Genomic DNA, 23,093 nt, shown 5'->3' on the forward strand with positions numbered 1-23,093 from the left:
CACTCATGGAAGACTCTCATGAAAGACACTCACGAAAGACACTCATGAAAGACACTCATGAAAGTCACTCACGAAAGACACTCATGAAAGACACTCTTGAAATTCACTCATGAAAAACACTTACGAAAGACACTCACGAAAGACTCTCATGAAAGACACTCACGAAAGACTCTCATGAAAGACACTCTTGAAAGACTCTCATGAAAGACACTCTCGAAATTCACTCTCGAAATTCACTCTCGAAATTCACTCATGGAAAACACTCATGAAATTCACTCTCGAAATTCACTCTCGAAACTCACTCTCGAAATTCACTCTCGAAAGACTCTCTCGAAAGACTCTCATGAACTCCACACCTACAACAGGCCCGTGCATTCTGTCCATGACCTGAACCATAGCCTGATCCACACATTTATTTCACCCCATACCACAAAAAACACCCACAAAACAGCGCCAGCCTCGTCTTCAAATGCCCGGTGGCCGGATTCCAAAACCTCTTTGCCAAAAGGCCGGCTCGTGGTCTCGCTCGCAGCAGCCGGCAGCAGGCCCGGTCACGTGACACAGGCAAGCCCCCCGCCCTTTTCGCCATCCAGCCAGAATAATCCGGTATCAAGCCCCCGGAAATAACAAGCTCTTCCCCCATCTGCCAGCCCCCACGGCCCGCACCGAAAAGCAGCCAAAGCCCCCAAAAAAGTCCAGGCCCAGTCTCCGGCCCTGCGCACCGTCCCCCATCCCAGAGTGCACATATGACCTCATCTCCGCACCTCTGAATTTTCCCATATATATAGATTGCCTGTTCTCTCTCCCCCAGCGTACATATTTCTCGTAGACAAACACAAAAAAAATGGCGTCTTTGCTCCCAATCAGCACCTACAACTTGGTTCTCGAGCCCTTCAGCCCCGTGCCCGCCGTGGACGATGAGTTCCCCGTCACGATCAGATTGACCATGGCAGCTGTGGACTTGGAGGCTGTGGACGACAAGGCCGAGCCCTCCACAGTGAGGATTTTGAAGCGTGCACGTGCCTTCCTCGACGACGACGAAGAGGACTTGGCCGAGTTGGAGGCCGAGGAGGCCGACGAGTTGGACTCAGACGAGGAGGAGGAAGCGCCCGCCAAAAGCGCGGCCAAAAACGGCAATAAAGCCGCCGGCAAGGCTGCAAAAGCCGCCGAGGCTGAGCAGCAGTCGGAGAGCGAGTCCGGCGACGAGTCCGGCTCCGGCTCCGACAGCGACATCGACGACGACGCCGAGATCGAGGAGTTTGTGCTCTGCACGTTGTCCCCCAAGGTGCAGTTCCAGCAGACGCTCGACTTCACCATCTCGCCCGCCGAGGAGGTCCATTTTGTGGTCACCGGCTCGTACCCCGTGCACTTGAGCGGCAACTACGTGGAGCACCCCGCCGACGACGACGAGGACGAATACGACGACGACTACAACTCCGACGAGGACGACCAGTACTACGAGGATGCCGGCGAGTACGACGAGGACGACAACATGACGCCGGACGAGGACGAGCTCATGCGCATCGAGGACTTGGAGGACGAGTCCGACGTCGAGGGCAAGATCGACGAGTTGGTCCAGCAGGACGAGAAGAAGGCCGCCAAGAAGAGCGCCAAGCGTGCTGCGGACGAGCCCGAGCAGCCAAAAACCGCCAAGAAGGCCAAGGACGACAAGAAGAAGGTGCAGTTCACGCCGGAGTTGGAGCAGGGCCCCACGGGCTCTGCCAAGGACGCCAAGAAGGACGCCAAGAAGGACAAGAAGGACGCCAAGAAGGACGCCCCCAAGGCCGACAAGGCCGACAAGGCCGAGGCCAAGGACAAGAAGTTCAAGACCAGCACGCTCTTGGGCGGCGTGGTCACGGAGGACCGCAAGACCGGCAGCGGAGCGTTGGCCAAGTCGGGCAACAAGGTGGGCATCCGCTACATTGGCAAGTTGAAGAACGGCAAGGTGTTTGACAAGAACACGTCCGGCAAGCCGTTTGTGTTCAACTTGGGCAAGGGCGAGTGCATCAAGGGCTTTGACTTGGGTGTGGCCGGCATGGCCGTGGGTGGCGAGAGACGCGTGGTGATTCCGGCCAAGATGGGCTACGGCTCGCAGGCTTTGCCCGGCATCCCTGCCAACTCCGAGTTGACCTTCGACATCAAGTTGGTGTCGCTCAAGTAGACGGGCTGCGGCCGGCGTGCGGCCGTTCCATACTGCAATACATTGAACTGAGAGTATAGGATTGAGGGTATAGATGTAGAGCTGGAGGGGCCCATGGATGGATGGGTGCAGAAAACTGCGTGGATTGGTGCAGAAAGCTGTGTGTGTGAAAGAAAGCTTGAAGGGGGGCGAACCTGGACAGGTAGGTGCTAGCGAGTAAGTTGCCAGAATGCCGTGTTGTTGGCATATCTCAGTATGCCATAATCCAGAGCAAGACCACATCAACGGAAGAGGCCTTCACTTGCCAATATCAAGTCCTGGCTGGCCTTGATGCAATGACGGTGTAACGAGGCTCAGACAATTATGACTGCTGGGTTACAACACGTACCTTCAAATGCACGAGCTGGTACTAATGTGAATCATCCACACGAAAGATGAGTCGATGCCTCGTGTGGCTGGTCACCGCCGTTAAAGTTTTACCAAGAGAACTTAAACCGTGAAGCCAGAGGCCGAGGCATATAGCACTTGAAATCATACGAAAGAGCCAGAAAGTGTCTTTGATCTAGGATTAAATCTGCCGTTGTCCTTGCCAATGGCATTTATTTGTGATTATTACTGAGACCAACGTCTACCTAGCGGTTGCCTGTGTTGAGCTCTGCAAGACCCGTATCACCAAACTAGAATACATGAGATCTCCAATTCCCATATACATCCGCAGACTTATGAATGTTCTTGTACTCTAGGCCACCCATATACCCCGTATCGACACTGCGACAGACTCATTCAGCCTCGGAACTCAATTGGCACAGGACTCTGTAAACTTCCCCCTCTAGCAGAACCATCTTTTTCAAAGGGCTTGAGACCCCATACACAGCTCAGCTCCACGCAAAGAGCGAAGCAGCTGTGTTTCCCAATTCACTTTGCTTGGACTGATCTATTTACAGGTCTGACAGGACAGATTGACATTCTTGAGTACCAAAATCAAAGGAAACTGTGTATGCAAAACCCGTGGAGATCTCACCCACTAAATTGATGTGACTATCGGGTCTGTGGTGACTAGGAACCGTGGCTCGAGCACCTCTTGGTATGTTTCCCAGCCTTATTGTAATCAACAACCCTCAAGAGCCCACACATGACTTTCTCCAGCTTCTCTGTGACCGATTGAGAACGCTTGACTATGGTCTAATTCCCATACCTTTTATTCATGTCCAGCTTGGCCTCTTGACTGTGAGTCCTGCTTTGGTGTATATGTGTTTAGTTCCGTTATCAACATAGCTCGATGCTACTTGAATCCAACTCCTTGGCACTTTTTAGACACCCTGTCTTTGATCCATGACTCCGGGTAATCGTACGTAGAGCTGATTCCGAACTCAATTTATTTGAGCGAAGTCGGTCTTCGATACAGTTGTATTTTTGCCTCCTTCCCAACAGAGCCAACAAGACTAAATCACCCCAGATCCCATAGAATATGAATCAAAACGGGCCTGGTGCTTCATAGTCGGCTCCAGGCATGATGAAGAACACACATGAGGATCTGCTCCTCTGATGGTCTATTGTGCAACAGGAATTGGTACAAATAAGGTGCTGCAAATCATTGAGTGAACGCCATCCTGCGACCCCACTCCACATACATACCGTTCATCATGAAAGAATCGCTCAAAGCCCACTAGGCCTTGGATCCATTTGCATGTTTTCTCAGGGAACTCGCTCATGGCTGGCACTAGTATTCTGGGAGCGTCATCTTAACGAATGAATATGATGAATGAGCAATCTTATTGATCCCATCATGTACATAAAGTTCCAATGCATGGATCCTGTAGAGCGTGATGGCACAAATGTCTGTGCAGTGTCCTGGAGTATAGAAATAGCCCATCCCCTCCCCACACTTCAGCCATAGTGAGTATAGAATCCAGATAAAAGTTCCATGAGATCTATTCGTGTTCCCATAAAGAAATCTTGATAGCGCCATGTTCCATTGCGGCCTGTCAGAGCCTATTTTCTGAAAACAATTGCATTCAAAAGCGAGCCAAAGAGCCACCCAAAAGCCACTAGTATCCCAGAAAATATGGCGAAGTCGGGTCTTTCCATAGAGAAGTTTGTGTTTTCTGGCACTTTGAAAGCTGCCACAAAAGCAGACACCCAGTTCTGAAGAGTCTTCCAAGAGGTGATTTCAGAAAATGAGATCCGATGCGTCCCAGTTTCAATGTCAAGAACGAGTGTTTCAGGTGGCACAGATTCCTCGGTACCTCTGGCATCCGCTGTTTCGGGAGAAAGCTGCTGCGAGAGACTCTTTAATTCCGCCGAGTACTCCTCCATTTTCAGCTGCACCTCTGCCTGGAAAGCATTGACCAACTTGCGGCGCTTCCACGGCTCGACAAAAAACGTGGCGGTTGCAAAAAGCATGATGTTGACGCCCATAAGCATCCACGTGCCCCAGGTCAGTGCCTGTCTGATTTTGTCACTCCACAATTGCTCCTCGTGGTACCTCGTGAGAATCAGTGCAGTGAGCTTGATTTGCACGGCCTCCACGTTCTGCTCGGCCTCGTCCAATGCTAGCTTGCTGGAAACCTCGTCGTGCTGGTTGCGGTGGTCGTTTTTGTATAACTCCGTGAATCGCTCCACGTCGATGGGTGACCACGTATGTTTCCGAGTGAGGAGCTCGTTGATTTCTTTCTGCAGATCGGACCGGTTCTGGATAGCACGCTCGTATGAGGCCTTGGCGATTTTCACCGCCTCGCGTGCCTGCTTGATATCCCGCTCGACTTGTTCCACTAGAAGCTTGTGTTTTTCAATGCCCGAGTAACCCGTGGCGTCGTTCAACGACCGGGCCGCCAACCTGAGCGAGTCTTGCACCCAGATCCATTTTTTCTGCGTCCATACTCTGAAGTAGGCCCGCTGCTGCTCGACTTTCTCATGGAGCTCATTTTGGAGTGATTCTAGGTCGATGTGTCTGGCCCCACCGGCCGAGCGGGTCTGGGACGAGCTCTCTTCGGACGTATCCTGAGTGGCGTGTTCTCTACAGTTTACTGGGGAATCTCTGGCCCCTTTCAGTTCAGCTTCGGCGCTGCCTGGTTCTGGTTCTGGGGTCTGTTTCCGGGTGTACTCTGGGTTTTCCTTGAAAGCCGCGGGCCCAGGCCCAAGGGCCTCTTTTCTGGAATTCTCCCACTGGGCCTTTTTTTCCCTGTCGGATTCGGTCTGGAGTTGTTTCTGCCGCTGCCTCTCGATCTGCCGGGCCGCAGACATGTTGGACGTCTCTATTATCTGGCGTAATTTTGCGTCGTCGTAATCGGAACAGGTGGGATCTGTGATGTTTTCATCATTCCGAGCTCCGGATTCTGCGCCGGTGTCTATACTAAGCTTGGGATTATTTCCCGGGGCGCTGGGGCCGGGCTTTGCAGACGCTTTTCCTGGTTCTAGTGGGGAAACCGGGCCCGGGCCCATGATTTGCGAGTGCCGGCGGAAAAAAGGAGACCCATGCAGAAACAGCGGCTTGCACCATTGGAGTGTCTGGTAGCCGAGCTGCCTTCGTAGGAGCCCCAAAGTCATGGCTACGTAAGGGGTTGTGTTGCAAAAGTATATGGGTATTAATTTCCGTCTGGAGACTGGCCTGTTCTGTATAGGCGCGCTCGACTGTCTGAGGCCCAAAAGAGCAGGCCCGGATTTCGGCGTGCCAGGCCTGCCTTTTCGCGGGGCCAGGATTTAGGCCCTGCAACAAAAGAATTTGAACAATTCGGACATTGTCACACGAAAAGAACCGTCTGAGCCGGTGTTTTTTGGCCCGGTGTCTCAGGGGTCTATCTTGCCCGTCCTGGAAAAAACGCATGCATTTGGAGCCGTGTTTGTTTTTTTACAAGGCTTATTCCCAGAATTCTTTTGCAATACTTGGGCAAGTTCTGCGCAGAACTTGCAGACACTAGCTGCGTCGGAAAAGTTTTTGTTTTTGGTGATGGGAAAAAGGGCGTTTGAAAATAGCTCCTCGCAGGTTTTCACGAAGTTTTTCTAGGAAGTCAGAAGATTGAGAAATTGCACGGAGAGAGATGGATGAATGAGAGAGCCTGATAGCGGAGCCATTGCTGACGAGTATGACGGTGAAATGAAGCCTCACTGAGGCATCGAAATACGCGCAGAGGCCGAACGGCAAATATCGAGAGTGCGAGATCAAATATGCAATGAACAAATCAGAGCGGCCAGACTGGGCAAAAATAGAGCAAACATGTAGAGCAAAGAAGTGGAGCGAAAGAGCAAACGAATGGAGTGGAAGAGAAGAGCGGACTTAGAGAGAACATTGGAGAACAGAAGCCACCTGAGGAACAAAATTAGGAGGGTAGACTGGGCAAACACTTAGAGTGAAACCTCGGCAGGATGGAGCGAACAAATCAGAGATCGGCCAGAAGCACGAGGAACAAAATGGAAGTGTGGAACAAAATGGATACGTGGAACAAAATAAACAGCCAGAAAAACTAGCCAGAAAACGCCCTCTCCTACCAATCACACCTGGTTTGATCGCTTGCATGCCGGAACATCTCCACCGAGTGACCGCATTGATCCGCGGATCCTGGCAAAAAGCTTAATCCTCATTTTATGTGCATACTCACATCAAGAAGGCTTATCGGCACAAAGCGCGCAAACGTTCAGCAATCACGAGACCGCACAATTGCCGCACGTCTATATAAAGCGCCCGTGCCACCCACCCCGGCTTTCCTCTTCCATCACTTTCTTGTTTGTAGAATCAAAGCAATTTGAATCAAACCAGACCGAACCAAGCAATCTAACCGAACCAAATAAATATGAGTTGTTGTGCATCTACCCACCCTTCTTGCAAGTGCGAGAAATGCCAGGGAGGCAACTGCCAGGGAGCCAAGTGCCAGTGCGAAAAGTGCCAGTGCGACAAGTGCCAATGTACCAAGTCTTGTGAGGGCAAGGAGTGTGAAGCCGAATGTGAGGACAAGTGCAAGAGTGAGAATTGCCTGTGCGACAAGTGCCAATGTGAGAAATGCCAATGTGGAAAGTGCAAGAGTGATAACTGCCTGTGCTCTGTGTGCAAGTGTTCCACGCGTCCATGCGAGAAGTGCGAGTGCTAAGCGGATTGCGGTGGAGGCAGTGTGCCAGGAAGGGAAATGGAGAGATTTTGAGTTAAGGAATGGAGAGTTTTAGGAAATGGAGAGTTTTAGGAAATGAAGAGTTTTAGGAATGGAGAGTTTAGGAATGGGGAGTTTTAGGAATGGGGAGTTTTAGGAAATGGAGAGTTTAATGAAAGTTGATTAGAAAAGCCACGTGACACCGGCTCGCGCTGGTTAGAAACCTCGTAGTCTGCGGAATAGCCTCGGTTGCGTTTTGACATCCGCTTGCGTAGACCCATTGCCCAATGGGTATTTGGATGTCTCAGAATTACGAAAAGACATCCTTGCTTCAAAAAGAGGAAACATAGACCGTAGGCCTGCGCAGTGTATCTTCCGTTCGTCGAGATTAGTTGCCAAACAGCACCGCTTATAGATGAACCGCGGAATCTTCTCATTCCCATTAAATAGGGTATTCTTCATCTAATCCAACACATTCATTCACAGAAGTTATGACAAACGACTCGGGCTGTTTTGTTTGTAAGTGATAATTCTGCTGCATCTGCCACAGAACTTAGGTACCTTTTATACCTGATCTACTTCGGGTACTCCGACCATATTCTATTCAACAAAAAAACTATTGGTGAAGCTGAGTGTTAATAGGAGAAAGACTTGATTGGCCTTTAAGAAGATTCAAAATCATGTACGACTGCTTTTCCAAACATATATCATGTCTTGGGTGCTTCAGTGATTGAAGCAATGAATCTTTTGACTCTAGTTATATACACATTGTGGTCCCTGGAAGATTACTCCTTTCCGCTTTAATGATTCTACATCAGAATATGACCATAGCTGGTTCAGTAGGTGCAGATTCTTGGCTGTATTGGTCTATACACAGATGATCAGTATTAGTCTCTTGAACATGATAATCCCTACTCCATGGTAAAGAATGGATCTAAAGAATTCAGAAGTATCGAGTCAGCTGCTACCACGGCCTTTAGAATTTCGCCAAAAGTATAGCTACAAATTCCCGGGAAAATGCAAGTATTTTCTGACTCAGAATCTGAGCTGTGCCTACCCCGACGGGCAAGCTAGACAACAATACACTGCAAGCCTGTTCAGACTCCAAAAACCAAACCTACCAGACAAAACACTGAGGCCAAAAAACACGCATCTGTCCCTGCCAGACGCTGCCCTCCGACAGGCTAGAAGTTTTTGTCAATCAACCCCCTGATGAGCCCCCAGTCCTTATCATCAACAAAATCCAACACAATGATCCCGCTTCCCTTGGCAAAGCTGTCCTGCAAGTCATGGCTAGCCATGGCGTGGGCCACCTGTTTCGGCCAGCACGAGTAGTTAAAGAAATTGGAGCCCAGCGTGAAGTTCACATACAACTTGTTATCTGAGTTTGTGGCGTTATGCTCCGCGGCCTTGTGCGCCAAGCTCTTGACATACGTGACTTTTTTGGGAATGTCATCCTTGGTCTGGATTTCACAGAAGTCCTGCACCACAAACGAGCCCCTATCGTCCTCGATGCTGTTGTACTTCCACCAGGCCGCGTCAAACCCATACTGGCGCTTTCGCTCCTCGTTTTTTACACCAAAACGCCTAAACAACATGGCTTTCCCACGTGCATCGCCCAAACGAGGCAACTCCGTGCTCAAGAACCAGCGGTTTTTGTTCGGCTCGATGAATTTCTCCCAGATCACGTTGGCGAATTCGTCCTGCTCGTGATTCCAATCTCCCATGCCTTCTTGCTTGATGGAGACCATCACAGTCTCCGACTGGTGCTTGTCTAAAAACTCATACACTTCTTCTAGCGTGTCCGCAAATTTCTTAGGAATCGGGATCCGAACCGGGAATTTACCATGGACTACGATCAACTCGTGGGCCTCGTTTCCCGACTTCAAGGGGTGTTTTCCCACGCGCACATCGAGAAAACGCACGCCATGTTCCAACTGGTCCGTAACTGAAGCGCCCTGACATTGGACAGAAGGTAAAGCAATGTGACAGGCAGCCGAATTGTGGGTTCCAGGAATAGAGAGCGAACCAACCGGCGTGTTGTCACCAAGCTCTCCGAGCCATTTCGCGTAGTTGACCATGGCAGTTTACAAACGGAAAGCCAAATCAGTGTTTCCCTTATTTCGAGAATAATATAAGAAGCCTCCAGAAAAGTGGTGTAAACCCGTATATCCTGTGTTGAATTCGGGGGGAGCCGTGACGCGGCGTCATGGTGTTATATAGATGGGACAGACGCAGGAACACACGGACAGTTGTAGCTGTGTGCACACAACCATCAATGTGCAGGCACACATATATCCGCCCGGCCACTGGGCCAGAACAGCCTCGCGAAAACCGGGGTAGTTGGGAACTTCGCGTCGATGGTCTGTTGCTGGGGATGAAAATGAGGAAATATTAAAAAGTTGAGTTTCGTCTTTTTGCTTGCGTTTCCATTTACTTCTGTCATTGTTTCAGCACGAGTAGCTGGATAATAGAATGAATAATGATGCGGGGAAATGCAATACATTGGGGGATTAGCTGACACCAGGATTCCCATGATTGATTAAGCGCCTCCACCCTTTGGTTTTTTGCATGGAGATTATCGCCTTGACTGGTGAATATTTTGGAGTCACTTGAAAATGGCACACTTTGCAATCTTCTTGACTCAGGAGCATCCCCATCGTAGTAAAGAATGAATAGCTGTTTGTGTGGGTAGCTGCTTATTTCAGCAGTACCCCAACACTTTAATATCTTTCATTTTTTTATACCCAAATGAAAGCTCCCGAGGCAGGTGTATGATAATTGAACTTAAAAAGAACTCTTGAAGTGGAAAGTTTAAATTTAATCATGGACACAGAAACTCACTGCAAAGAAGCCAGTCCTATTAAATTAGTCGTAAGATAAAAGTCCTGATAATGGACGTGAGAAAAGTCTTGAGCCCATGATTATTGTTGCATAAGAAATTTACCAATCCCTCTTGCTTAAATTTAAATTTGTCGTATCAGAAAGAAAGGTCCTGTTAGATTACTTTGTTACTCCCTTGAAAGCAGTCTGACGGAATCCACAATTCCAACGAGAGTTTGGCGTGCTGAACACAATCGCAGTAAATTGTGAGCAGACAATGACAGCTGTGTTAGTATACGACAAAGACTCAACACGGATATGTTTCAGGTTGAGTTGTTTTTACCTACTTAGGCAAGATCGTCTCAATTTGCTCAAATGATGGCCTTTGAAACACCTAAAAACCTCGATTGCCGACAAAACCCTTCGGGGTAGAAGTGCACATGGGCGTGTGTCTCCCACTAATACATTGTCGTATACCAATGAGGCAAGTGTGTCTGACGGTTCGCGCATTGAGATGATAAGTCCATGTTTGGAATCTTTGGAGGGCAGCACTTTCAGATTCAATATAAATATGGGGTATTCTTTGAATGATTCGAAGTATTTTATAATCATCAAACAAATCAAACAATCAAAAATGGCCGCTCCTCAATCCTCCAACAAAAACACCTCTGCCCCCAACAAGGACAACTGGTTGACTGCTACCACTCCAACTGGCTGGTACTCTTCTTGCGTCATTGCTTGAAGTCAGAAGATAAACATTCTTTCTGATATATAAAAAAAAGTCCTCGGACATTTGGTTGATGTGTCTATTTAGAAACCTAACCTAATATACATCTTTAACCATTACGAATACACGTAGACTGAGTGCAGGTGCGAAAGTGGCTGGCTTGTACTGTCACCGCATCCGCTCATCAGTTATTAAAGCAGCCTCTGAATTGATATTTTTGTCTTTTAAAGCTTGCAAAGTGGTATCTCACTGTCATGACTTAGGAATTCACTGTACGCTTAGGCTACCTGAGGCATCCCTGCCAGGTATCGGCATACTGTATTGGCTTTCAAATCAAGCAATTCTGATATAAGATACTGTGTTCAATGCTTGAGAATTTCATAAATCGTACAGCATGTCTTTTTAAAAAACAATGCACAAATCCCGCTTCACCTTTCTGTGACACACAACAAAATGAGTGTTTAATGCGTTTCCATGAAGAAACTGTATAAAACAACGTCTGAGTATGACGGATTATGTGCGAACATTCTAAAAGACGAGCTTGGACTACGAGGTATCCGAATATTTGCTTACCTTCTACCTTCTAGACACAATCAGTAAAAAAGAAAAAAAAAGGAAAACGGAAAACAAAGAGATACTTATTTCGAAAAGTTGTTGATGCACGACCTGGGCGATTTCTGTCTAGCACAAGATGATTCTGAGGTAAGCTTGGGTTTATTTTGTAGCTACAGATAGTATCACCATCTACATATATGTTGATACCCTAGAAGTATAAAAAAAATTGAAATTCAGTCTGGTTCCCCGATTGAGCAGCAACACACTCAAAGTGTGCTTATATTAACGAACTCGGGAACCATTAATCATGATGTCACCAAGCATATGGGGTGATACAAAAGTCGAATACTAACTAAACCCTTGCCATATCTCATCGTACTCAACTTTTTCTCTTGTTTCGGGTACACAGATGTAAACGGCTCCGAAATAGAAGGCTCCCAATACAGTAAAAATCAAAAAGACCAGACCGCGGAGCTTTCCTTGCAATAAGGGGAAAAGAAGCGCAACGCATATATTTGCTAGCCAGTTGGACGCTGTACCCAAAGACTGCGCCATACCCACAGCTTCAACACTTGACAACTCATTCACCATCAAAAATGGGATCTGACCTAGACCAACAGAATAACCGATGACAAAACCAAAGCACCCTATGGCAGCAACAATGTTTCTATTTCCCATCAAGCCGGCGGAAATAACAATGGAGCAAAATGTCATAATCGCCATGGATAAAAGAAGAAACGGTCTCCGGCCCCATCTATCAATAAATGGACACACAGCAAGCGCAGCAACGACGTTTGTTATAGCCAAGGCGGAGGTAAGAAAAAGCACGTTTGTACCATCTGGTACTACGTGAGATAATACCGATACCCCGTAATACGTGATAGCATTCATACCGCAAAGCTGCTGTGCCGTCATGATGATAGCCACAGCAGTCCATTCTTTTCGAAATTTGGCTCCCGATATGTATTGAGATAATGTGACGTTTTTAGAAGCCATATCCTGAGGATAAAGTTCTTGGCTCTCCAAAAGAGGCAATGTGTCGGAAGTGGGTCTATTCGCTAGTGCGGAAGACAGGGACAACTTTCGGTAGTGATTGATCTCGCGATGTGTAGCCAGTTTACTTGTTCTTAATGTATGAAGAATTTCACAAGCTTCGGAAAGCTCACCCTTTTGCAAGATGAGCCATTTTGGAGACTCCACCGTGGTAAACAAGAGGACAAATTGCAAGAGACCCAAAACAGCACCGGTAAGAAAAATGTTTCGCCACTGCTGGTCATTGCTCCATGGGAAAGCAATTGCTTGTGCGATTAATATTCCAAGTCCCACACCAAATTGGAGCAACGACCCCATCAAGCCACGGTGATTTACGGGTGCCAACTCACTAATAAGAATAGGTGCCATGACCATGCAAGAGCCAGCAGCGAGACCGGTTAGAAAGCGGCCAATATTGAGAGCCATTTCAGTGCTAGAAATGGATACTATTGCCGAACCCACAAAAAACAACAAGGCAGAGGAAGCCTGCAAATGCTTGCGTCCGAAATTGCCATTTATTGCTCGACTCCCAACAATCGTGGACGAGACAAGCCCACCCACAGTGAACATTGTATTAATGACCGCCGTGGATCCCGAGTCCATGGGAATGCACTGGTCAATATTGAAAGATCCCCAGAATGAATCTGAGTATTGTTCAAATGGGCCAGGAATACTTTTTCGGCACGACAAAATATCTTGTGGCGCATTAAAAGCGGCAAGATGAAACCCGAATTGTAGTGTACTCATACTACTGATGAGGGTAGCCCATACGAGTCTCCAAGTAATTTTATGCTTTGTCTGGGGCCCACTCATGATGCTTCATGAAATCTTTAAGTATAGAAAACTTGAAGTTTTGGGAAAGTTCACTGCCGAGAAATTTTAATTAATGCTAAAATGGGAGATTGAGTAATAAATGGAATGAAGAGGGCTTCGGTATTTTCTCCGACCTCCAATTGAGCTATCGCTAAGAACTAAACAACGAAAAGCTATAGATTTGATGAGGCAGCGTTATCAGCTTTCAGCGTTATCAGTTATTACTGCAGATAGTAAAATGAATCAGTTCAGATCAACGTAAGTGATAATTGGTATTGAACAAAAAAAAAACACCGAGTAATATTCTGAATGATGGTGAAGTAGAATATAATATTATATTTATAGTTTGTTAAGACGAAGATAGGATGAAAGCGAAGAACATAATTGCTGCGGTTGCTAAAGCTCGGGGATTACCGAGCAGGGGTGGCGACCGGTGAACCGGTAGAAGTATGAACGCGAGGTCACGTGGTACGCTTATTCAAGATATTTGTCAATCAACCAGAGGCAGAAAGTTCTGGTGAAAAGCTGACATACGGTTGGAAGTGTGATTTTTGCAATCAAGAATTTTCATTCACTCGAGCTGAATTGACACTTCCAAGAGGATTATTACACTTCCCTTTTAATAGTAGAAGTCTACTTGAGAAAACTATACCTCGGATAGCATTTCGATTGGGTTAGCTGAAATAGTTCTTATATGCTCCGATTTTTTTACACAACGCCTATTTGAGAGATATAGTAAGGCAATCGGGAGAATTCGATAAAGCTGAGAGGATTTTTTTTTGTTCCGATTAACTGATAACAATACCTTTTTGGGCTTGATCATTTCTTAATCCTAGTAAGGAACTCGGCACGTTCTTAGCTTTTAATATGAGGAGTTTCTGAATGTGTTACCATCATCCTCATAAACAAAGACTTGGCAGTCGGAGACTTGATGAGGAGGTAGTTGCACCACGCCAGTCGGTAACAACACTTCGCAGATAATTAACCCAAGTCACAGAAATTTACAGGTGCCAAATATAATAAACTGACGGGATCGAAACTTTATTATCTTTTTTTTGTTAGATTCATCTGATTAAAGGAGCAAAACTAGCAAACATTATGCATGGAGTGCCTTTAAACAGCACCACATACGTACCAAGTGTTGAAATTCGACCCGCCTTTTTTCGGTAGTCACGACCTGGGCGGTTTTCTTGACTCGTATATGTTCATTTTGATATTACGTCATAAAGAAAAAAAATGCGCAAGCCCGGAATCGAACCGGGGGCCCAACGATGGCAACGTTGGATTTTACCACTAAACCACTTGCGCGATTCTGTATATGAAAATACTTTCCGTATTTTATGATTAACTAGAGCGTTTAGAGGTTATTAATTCTTACTTGTGGGAAAGGCCACGGGATAATAGAGCTGTCTAGGCGAGATAGGTCTCTTGACACGAGATAGGCCGTTGGATCGGAGGACGAGACTGTACTATCGTTCGCGATGGTACATCTGTCAATTTTAACAATACAGAGAAGATTAGCATTGTCCTTGCATAAAGATGACACGCTATACAAAGAGATTTACCATTTTACTCCTTGAGTCCGCTACAACCATCTGAGTTGAAGCGACTACTACAGGAGACCTATCCTAGGAGTCGATGACGTAATATCCAATACGTAAACAGATACGTGCCATGAGGACTGTCCAGGCCGTGACTAACGGAAGGGGACGGGCCGAGCTTAGACACTTGGTACATAGCTGGGAACTGTTTAAAAGTATTTTATATATATTAGTTATATAGTCTTTCCCCTTTAATCAGATGAATCTACCAAAAAGAAAGAAAAAAAAAAAAAGACAGAATAAAGAAAAAGAATCTCCCAGGAGTCGATGACGTAATATCTAATAAGTAAACAGATACGGGCCAGGCCGTGACTAACGAAAGGAGACGGGCCGAGCTTAGATACTTGGTACATAGCTGGGAACTGTTTAAAAGTATTTTATATATATTGTTTATATAGTTTTGCCCCTTTAATTAGATGAATCTACCAAACAAACCCTGAGCCAATGTTGCGATCTATTACAGGTTTCTTACTCTATAGTTTTTCGTTAAGGTGGGGTTTTGCATCCCTCCAGTGACATCCTATAATACGGTGTTTCTTTTAAAATAGAAAAAAAAGTTTGAACACATCTGGGAGTGTGTTAAGTTTTTCTATTGTATATAGTTTTCCTCCGGGCGGCGCTATACTTCATTATGTTTCTTTCAAAAAAAAAAAAAGATCAAGGGGACTCCACAGACTCTTTAAATTGCCATCTGTGGACTTTAAATCGCCCAAATGCAGGTAGCAAAAGCTCAACTTTGCAAAACTCATGAGTTTAAATGAAATGTTGGCGCCGGTGGACAACACTTTGGAGAGCTTAATAATTTTAAACTTGTTTGTCAACAATATGTTTAAGTATACACTTAAGAAGTGGTGCTTCGCAGGAAGTGTGCTTTTCAAATCCTCTCCAGCCATCTGAGTTGAGGTGGTTTCTGAAGGAGACTTAGGAATAGATGACGTAATATCCAATACGTAACAGACATGTGCCAAGAGGAACATCCAGGCCATGATCAACCGAGGGGGGCTGGCCGAGTTTCTACACTCGGTACATATTTAAGAGTCTTCCAAGGGTTTCTCTATATTCTTAATAGCTCATTTACTTCAATTAGATGATTCTAATAAAAAAGATAATCCTGATTTATAAAAAGATCAGCATTTTGCATTATCTTTGTTTTATTGCATTTGTAATTTAGCATAACTTAAAACACAACATGGACCAAAATTCGTCTGCTGAGTTCAATTCTTTGGTAATTGTTTCAAAAGACATTAAAGTTCATGCGTGAGTGGTATAATTTATCAGCTACGCAGTCTGGACACTCTCATTCATAAGATTATGCAGACACACAACGAGATAATGCACCACAACGAGTCATTCCAGACAAAAGACCCGCTAATATGCACATTTCAAGTATTCGTATGAAAAACAGAATCAAGAAACCAACAAATGACTGCCTCACACACAGGCCAGGAAAGATAGAGAAACAATTCTCAAAGTAGTAGTATCGCAAAATCCCCATGTTGATAGGCAATCGCTCTCTCTTTTATACTCGACTGTGCAGACTAGCTAATATACCTTCAATTAAAAGCTTGAAGCAACCTAAGCTACACTCAGAGCCAACAAGCTCATACTTAGATTCAAAACCCAAAACCGAAAAAAACAAAAAAAAAAAACAACTAGAATATGGGAATAAAGACATACATGGTTACTTAAGTAAAGCTCATGCGAACAAAGAGCCGCTCACGGAGAGGTCGGATATTAGACCCACTCCCACGTGATCTTTATACGCCCTAAGTCCGGGTCTGCTAATTGCTTGAAAGCTGCAGGCGAAAAGTCCAAATCATACTCCAGGCAACCTTCGCATCTGTCAACAGCAGTCACCTTTACAGACTTGCCCTCATAACTGGCGATAATTTCCCGTCCACACAAGGTGTTATCGTTGGGGTTTGTGCCTGGGGTGTACTGGTCAAAAAGAACATGGCTAAGAGCAACAATGTAGTCATCATTTGTGTTTGTCTCCCCACATGCACCGAGGCCAGTGTCATAATAAGTACCATCGCCACTATAAACGGTAGCTGTACTAGCACTGGAAGTCGTCGTCGAACTTGTGGGGCTAACTTTCAGCAGGGTTGAAGTGGTGGCTGTGGTGGTTGGTTGAGTTACAGGCTCAGGAGTGGCAGTGGTCAACTTAGCCAGCGATGAGATTTGGCTAACCTCAACCGAAGGGGTTTCTGCGGGCACATTTTGCGCAGAGCTAGATGTAGCCGCCTGTGGGAAAGCAGCCGTGTACTCATCATAGCCGGCAGTTACAGTAGTGTATCTGGTGGTTGTGACCCATTCAATTTCATAAACTGGTGAGGCGGCTGTCAATGCCAGGAGGAGGAGTGCAATGGTTGCAAATTTCATTGATGGTAATGTAAGGAGAGTGAAGGGTTGGGTATAAGAGAGTGGCTAGTCCGAGGACAGGGACAATGTGTAGGCAAATATGAAGCTTAGCTATCTAGCACAGGTGACGTTTGAAATTGTGTATCAGCCGGTCGGGAGATGCATCTCAAGTCGGCTTTATATTTAAAGTGCTGGCTATTCACGCTGCAGCCAGCACATGCGCGACACGCATGCACACGCGCGTTCCTGACGCGAGTCACTTGGTTGAGGGGACTTCTTGGGGCGGTCTTCACACATAGCATTGCTACTACTCATTTTCGGCTTTCTTTTTTTTATATCGGCTCGCTGAAGCAAAAATCTGAATATCTCCGGAAATAGGCATTGGTTATTGAGAAAATCTCGATCGAGAATGAACGGTTCAAGTGTTCCTGCTGGTTGCGCGCTGAAACAAGGGTTTTAGGCACGGGTGTTTATTTTGTATGGTGCCTGCGAGAGCCCCGCGAAGCACGAAAAAAGCTCTTGGTTAAACATCAAAAATCAGACGTGTTTAACATCAGAGTTGGTAGGGAGAAATACAAATTTGTGAAGACCTTTTGCTATGATAGATGAAAATTGAGGCTGCCAAACAGAATCCTCTTAAAAGTGTCTTTGCTGGTCGTTATAAAAACTGGCGCCAAGACCCGACCTGTGTGCAAGCTCCAACATCAAGAAATTAGCCAGCATTATGACGATAACCGCGACACAAACATCCTGCAATTTTATAGAGGGTTGGGGATACATGGTAAGGGGGATTTTTTGACGAAATGAGATTCGTGTTTTGTTAAATTGTGTTTTGTATTATAAAAGGGGTAGACATAATTTGCCTGAGTATAATGTACTATCCTTTCTAACTGCGACATGGACCAGACGGCCCAACATACGTTTTTTCATGTCGTGTTATTTTGATCCCAAATATGCTCATGAAACATTTTTCTTGTCAGTTGTAGGTCTCGGGCAGCCAGAACTAATTTTTGTCGTTAATAGTTTTAGCAGGCATTTTGGAAAAGATCACTTGAGTCCCAGAAAATTGGCACGAGGATCAGGCTCTTGAAGCCAATCAGTCCTCGCTCCTATTTATGGGCCCTTGAAAACGATGCTCAGATAATCGGTCGCACCCTTTCGTGAAACAATGAGCAAATATTGGAAGGGTTTGTGGATAGGGGAAAGTCCACTAACTCATTGAATTGAATAATACGAATAACTTGGTGACGACATGAGTATTATATATTTGTGGTTTTAAATGATACGTGAATATATACGAGGTATTAATTAGCAGTCCGGCTCACACGATACAAAAAGCTTTTGCCTTATAAAAGAAAAAAGACCACTTGAATTGTCCAGCTAAAGTGAAGTCGTAGCAATCATTATTCGATTTCTTATTTTCAGGCCGAGATAGGTTGCTAAATTGTCCATTATAATATCCAATGCCACAGCAAATCATCTCTTTCATAGCTTTTGCGTTTGTTCAGACATAAATGTCTTCCCAGGGGCAAATTACAAGAACGAGGCACTTCAAGGTTACAACCTTTAGCTCAACGTCAGGAATCCCTATACTCGTCTCTGCATATATGCCACTTTATGGTGAGATCAGATGTTGTACTGAGCACCCCTAGCATAATGCTTTTCATATTCAAAGGCCCCGACTTGCTTCATTCTCGGCATCAGATAGGTTAGACAGACATGATTCTTTATTGTATTATTTTTCCGAGCCAAGTGATAAACAGCATAAAAAACACGTTTGTATCTTCGAATCCACTTTCATTCGACCCAACACATTTATCCCAAACATATTTTTGCCATACAACATGCAAATTTTCGTGCTATTTGAGGCAGCAAACAGCTTTTCCTAACATTTGCAGATCTGTAGCAGCTGTATGCAATGAAATGTTACATAATTGTTAGCATATGAGAAGCTACATCCATTTGGACGGTTTATGTATTGCCGCTACATTGATCATGGGAATAAACAAACGTATCTATCCAACTTCTACCTGTAATAATGTTAAAGAACCTTTAGAGTAAAATCCCGGAAAAACAAGGACTCTTCTTAAACGCTATGATTATTCAGCAGTAAGCTTGATAACATAAAAATGTTATAGTATTTGCCAATCAAGGGCGTATGCCCCGGACAGGATGGTATCTGGAATTTAAATTAAGCGATACAATTGTTTTAAACTGATTTTGGGAAAAAGTCTGCTCATTCGCTACTATCTATCCAATACCATATACCTACATATAGTCGTGACCTCCAGATAAGGACACTTTCGTCTATGCTGTTCTGCACAAAGGCGAATATTGACTACATCACTGAAGTCAAAAACATGACCTGAGATCCTTCAGCGGCAGCATTATAGTATTCTCCTCCCAGATACACGCATCGGTTTTGTGTTCATGGCCCACAGCAACAGCTTTGTAGCCACTAGCCTTGATGTCTTCTAGAAATTTTTTGCCGGTTTCGGTTACCAATTCATGTTTCTCATTGTATGAAACGATCAACTTCACGGTTCCTTTAGGACGAGAGTTCGGGAGTGGGTAGTGAAGAAAGAGAAGCTTATTCTCAGTATCAGAACTTTGTTTATGGTTGACACGGTACACGTAATTGGCCTGCGAGTCTTTTACCATTTTACCTTCCGAGTCTAGGTAGGTAACAAGAGCGTTTGCGGGTTTCAACGAAAGGTTTTGCAAATTGATTTGCCCATCCTCTGACGTCGATTGTACATTGCAGATTTTCAAATTCCCGTTGGACAATCCGTGTAGCCTGTGGTCTAGGTCATCGTATTGTTTGTTATAGCACCCACGAAGACTGGCGGTGAAATTCAAGATTTCGATCTTGTTGAAGTGACCCGTGCACCTATAATCCGAATCTTCGAATGTGAAAATAAAAGGAATCCCTGACTTAAACACGGGAGACAAGGCTTTCAAAACCACAGATCCATAATGCGTGGTTTGTGGGACATCGATCATGTCGCCTGTAATGACGATGAGTTGGACGTCGCCTTCTTGTTGTATCGCAGATTTGACGAATTCGAGAGTATCGATATCAAATTTGTAATCATCGTAGCATGCGCCAGTATCTTGCCCAATGTGCATATCACTCAATTGTATTATTTTGAACTTGGGTGTCGTTGTGACGAGCATCTCATTCTTCTTCAAGATGGAATCAAAATCTTGCTCACTTTTCAAAATGACAATCTCATCAACCCAGAAACCTTTAACATCGATATTTTTGCGTGGATCAGAAACTTCCCAGGAATAGCAATCCTGCTTGGTTCGAACTCCCAGTGTTTCCGGGAATCCTTCATATCCTCTTTCCCGTAAAAGACGTTGACTTCGTGAACAACAGGGATCTTGAAGTCGAGTACTTCTATGTATTGAATCCAAATATAACCAGAGGGAAATATTTTGAACTTTAAAACTTGGAGTTTTTGGTATTCGACTCAGGTTGCTGGTCTGCCAGTGTGAACCTGATGTCAATGACGAACCTGATGACCAAAGGAATGCAGAAATGCCAAGACTGCTTTTTCGAAAAGACCACGAGGGTGCGGTATAGTACCAACCTTATGGGTTGAACCAACTCATTCTCAATCAGGAGATCATCGCTTACAAAAGCTTACGTAATTGAAAGTATGAGGATGCAATTTACTTTTGTGATGTCTTCAAATATTCTATGCCTTGAAACAGGTATACAAAAGAATTGAAACCTCTTTGGAATTTCTCTGTCAGTTGAAGGAGCATACCAAAGCTAGACTCGATGGTCTAGCGGCTCAACCCACCTTAATCAAGAAATGTGAAGAACTATACAAGACCAACGATTTTCCGAAATTTAAGTGAGAATTCCCAGTCATCAACATTGCAGCAACTGAAGCATGCAAATAGGACTCGAAATATATGTAGCAAACATATAGTCTCACCATTCGTTTCATGGCCTTCGATATTTTTGAGCGGCTTGGGAAAAACGAACCCAAAGAGTCTTGATGTGCACAACGGCTGAACTTTCCGAAATGTCACTTTCAAGCCTTTTGCATAGCTACTGATGGTACCCTGTATTTGTCGTAAGACAACTGTCACGTGCTGGGACTCACTTGGTCAGAGACAGCAAAAAAAGCGTGCCCTTGATTCTGGTGACTCGTGCCAAGGTACGAAGCAGGCAGGTTGTGAGCTGCACCCCAGCCTCAGATGAGTAAGCCCTGTTTTTTGCACCATTTGGCTTAAAACTGTTGTTTTACGCCGACAGGACTGCATATTACCACAGACCGCATGCTCGATAATTGGAACGACGAAATAAGACACAGCCCCACTCGCTTTGCCATTCCAAGTGTGCACAGAACAGTTGCAAGGAATCTAACACTGGCGCGTGTTTGACGTGCGTGTCTGACAAATACATCATAATTTCGGCCTCGACTTACTTAGAGGCCGAGTTAATGGAAATATGCTTCTGGTTGAATGCCTCGGCCTCCTCACCCAGCACTATTGAGGTATATCCACTCATTTCTCTCAGGGCAATGGATGCAGGGCCTGAAAGTCGGGCAGGATCAGTGTTTTCAGTCTATTTTGCAAGGCAACAACAAGGCTGGATAGCGAGATGCGCAAAAAAGGTGGCATAATTCGAGTCCCTATGCGAGTCCCCTCCCTACCACAAACATAAGAGATCCGATTTTGGGACATGTCATGTGGTCCTGATGGGGTGTCTTCATCGGAATTTGATTCCGTAAAGAAAAAAACCATCTACACGACCGAGGCCGTGCATGTCGCGATATTGGAAGGAACGTTTCGCCTATGCCGCAGCAATGTAATGATAGCAAAGACGACTGGAAGGCCGCAGCTCGTGGCACTCAATACAGTCCACGCATACTGCCCTGCACGCAGTGCGTATCTGCAAAACTTCCGTATACGGTCGATGCGCGAAGCTATTTTTTGGTCCCTAGATTTTGACATGAGACATTCCAGGGATTAGCAAAAGTGATAAATAAAAGAAGAGCTAAGGGCCAGGAAAGGGATCAGCATGAAGGTGTGCTATGTCTTCGCAAAAACCGAAACCTACCGAACAGACAAAAAACAAAAACAAAAAACAAACAAACATAAAACCCTGGCCGATTCGGGGGGACTTTCAGATGAAGGGTGCGGATCCGGGCGCCCTGTTTCGGCGCATGGTTGTGAGTATAACCTACCCGGTTTCCCTGTCTGCTCACATAGTACCTACAGTATATTCCCAGCAAAGACGGATCACCTGAAAATACGAGTACCTCGGCTGAAGGGGCAGTGCCTTTCTCATTCGCCATAACCATTTTTTTTCCAATTTTTTTTTTTTTTTGCTTCTCATTGTTCCTTTTTACAATGCCCTATGAACCAGTGCTGTCCACGACAAGGAAGTCGCTCCCATTTCACGCTCGACACAGAATTTGATGATATTTTCAGGGCATTTCTAGTTTCGTCCTCCCGCCTGTTTTTACTTCCGCCACCTGATTCCAGGATTGCTGTCTCCATACCATCCAAGGCTGTTCCTTCCTCCCTCCACATTTTCCGTTTTTTTTTCCCTATTTTGCCTTCTCATTCCGGATGCTTGCTTCGCGGTCAGAATCCGGTCACATGTCTGCCTCAGCCCTGCCCCAGATAAAAGAACGAGCAAGCGCCGGCGTATTTTTAATGAACCCATTTTTGACACTTTACCCGCTGGCTTTTTTTTTCTTCTTCTTTTGTGCAAGGACTTACTCTCCCACAGCCCACATATCCCCATTTTGCCATCCCGCCCGGCCTTCCCCTCGTGTCCTGCTTTTAGCGCCGGCCTGCCCAGAAAAAGTCGCCTCCGTCATTCGTCATCCAGGTGTCCGATCGGCCGCACATTTTTCTCATAAAACCCGGCCCGCCATCTGGCCCCAGATTCTCAGCGCAAATTCCCCGTCTCAGGTTTTACGGCCACTCTCGCA

At 45.5% G+C, this 23,093-nt stretch overlaps 7 protein-coding genes and 1 non-coding gene across 8 annotated transcripts; 2 read left to right on the plus strand and 6 right to left on the minus strand.

Moving 5' to 3' along the window:
- Positions 1 to 844: 844 nt before the first annotated feature.
- On the plus strand, positions 845 to 2,161 carry METBIDRAFT_40701 (peptidylprolyl isomerase; the record flags this gene model as incomplete). The annotated part of the gene is made up of 1 exon (XM_018857302.1): positions 845 to 2,161. One exon carries the CDS (start codon positions 845 to 847, stop codon positions 2,159 to 2,161), a length of 1,317 nt encoding a protein of 438 aa, XP_018712623.1.
- Positions 2,162 to 4,153: 1,992 nt separating this feature from the next.
- SHE9 (She9p) lies at positions 4,154 to 4,993 on the minus strand (the record flags this gene model as incomplete). The annotated part of the gene is made up of 1 exon (XM_018854825.1): positions 4,154 to 4,993. A coding segment is annotated over one exon (840 nt), but the record flags the coding sequence as incomplete, so codon positions are not given.
- A 1,797-nt stretch (positions 4,994 to 6,790) lies between these two features.
- Positions 6,791 to 7,288, plus strand: CSP1 (Csp1p). The gene has a single exon (XM_018854529.1). The coding sequence runs from the start codon at positions 6,928 to 6,930 to the stop codon at positions 7,219 to 7,221; it is 294 nt and encodes a 97-aa protein (XP_018712625.1). The 5' UTR covers positions 6,791 to 6,927; the 3' UTR covers positions 7,222 to 7,288.
- Positions 7,289 to 8,062: 774 nt separating this feature from the next.
- On the minus strand, positions 8,063 to 9,384 carry PLC2 (Plc2p). Its single transcript, XM_018855767.1, has one exon. The coding sequence runs from the start codon at positions 9,297 to 9,299 to the stop codon at positions 8,403 to 8,405; it is 897 nt and encodes a 298-aa protein (XP_018712626.1). The 5' UTR covers positions 9,300 to 9,384; the 3' UTR covers positions 8,063 to 8,402.
- Positions 9,385 to 11,475: 2,091 nt separating this feature from the next.
- HGT20 (Hgt20p) lies at positions 11,476 to 13,544 on the minus strand. The gene has a single exon (XM_018858365.1). The coding sequence runs from the start codon at positions 13,166 to 13,168 to the stop codon at positions 11,672 to 11,674; it is 1,497 nt and encodes a 498-aa protein (XP_018712627.1). The 5' UTR covers positions 13,169 to 13,544; the 3' UTR covers positions 11,476 to 11,671.
- An 861-nt stretch (positions 13,545 to 14,405) lies between these two features.
- METBIDRAFT_t116 lies at positions 14,406 to 14,476 on the minus strand. Its single transcript has one exon. It is a non-coding gene; the product is annotated as a tRNA-Gly (tRNA).
- A 2,027-nt stretch (positions 14,477 to 16,503) lies between these two features.
- Positions 16,504 to 16,812, minus strand: DAG7 (Dag7p; the record flags this gene model as incomplete). The annotated part of the gene is made up of 1 exon (XM_018855299.2): positions 16,504 to 16,812. A coding segment is annotated over one exon (309 nt), but the record flags the coding sequence as incomplete, so codon positions are not given.
- Positions 16,813 to 19,482: 2,670 nt separating this feature from the next.
- METBIDRAFT_39204 (Metallo-dependent phosphatase) lies at positions 19,483 to 20,307 on the minus strand (the record flags this gene model as incomplete). The annotated part of the gene is made up of 1 exon (XM_018857112.1): positions 19,483 to 20,307. The coding sequence occupies one exon, from the start codon at positions 20,305 to 20,307 to the stop codon at positions 19,483 to 19,485; it is 825 nt and encodes a 274-aa protein (XP_018712629.1).
- Between the last annotated feature and the right edge of the window lie 2,786 nt (positions 20,308 to 23,093).

This window comes from Metschnikowia bicuspidata (assembly GCF_001664035.1).
Source record: "Metschnikowia bicuspidata var. bicuspidata NRRL YB-4993 chromosome Unknown METBIscaffold_2, whole genome shotgun sequence".
Taxonomy (NCBI): domain Eukaryota; kingdom Fungi; phylum Ascomycota; class Pichiomycetes; order Serinales; family Metschnikowiaceae; genus Metschnikowia; species Metschnikowia bicuspidata.

Excerpts from the sequence above, each read along its gene's own strand:
- PLC2 (XM_018855767.1), bottom strand. The coding sequence starts at position 9,299 with ATGGTCAACTACGCGAAATGGCTCGGAGAGCTTGGTGACAACACGCCG.
- HGT20 (XM_018858365.1), bottom strand. The coding sequence starts at position 13,168 with ATGAGTGGGCCCCAGACAAAGCATAAAATTACTTGGAGACTCGTATGG.
- CSP1 (XM_018854529.1), top strand. The coding sequence starts at position 6,928 with ATGAGTTGTTGTGCATCTACCCACCCTTCTTGCAAGTGCGAGAAATGC.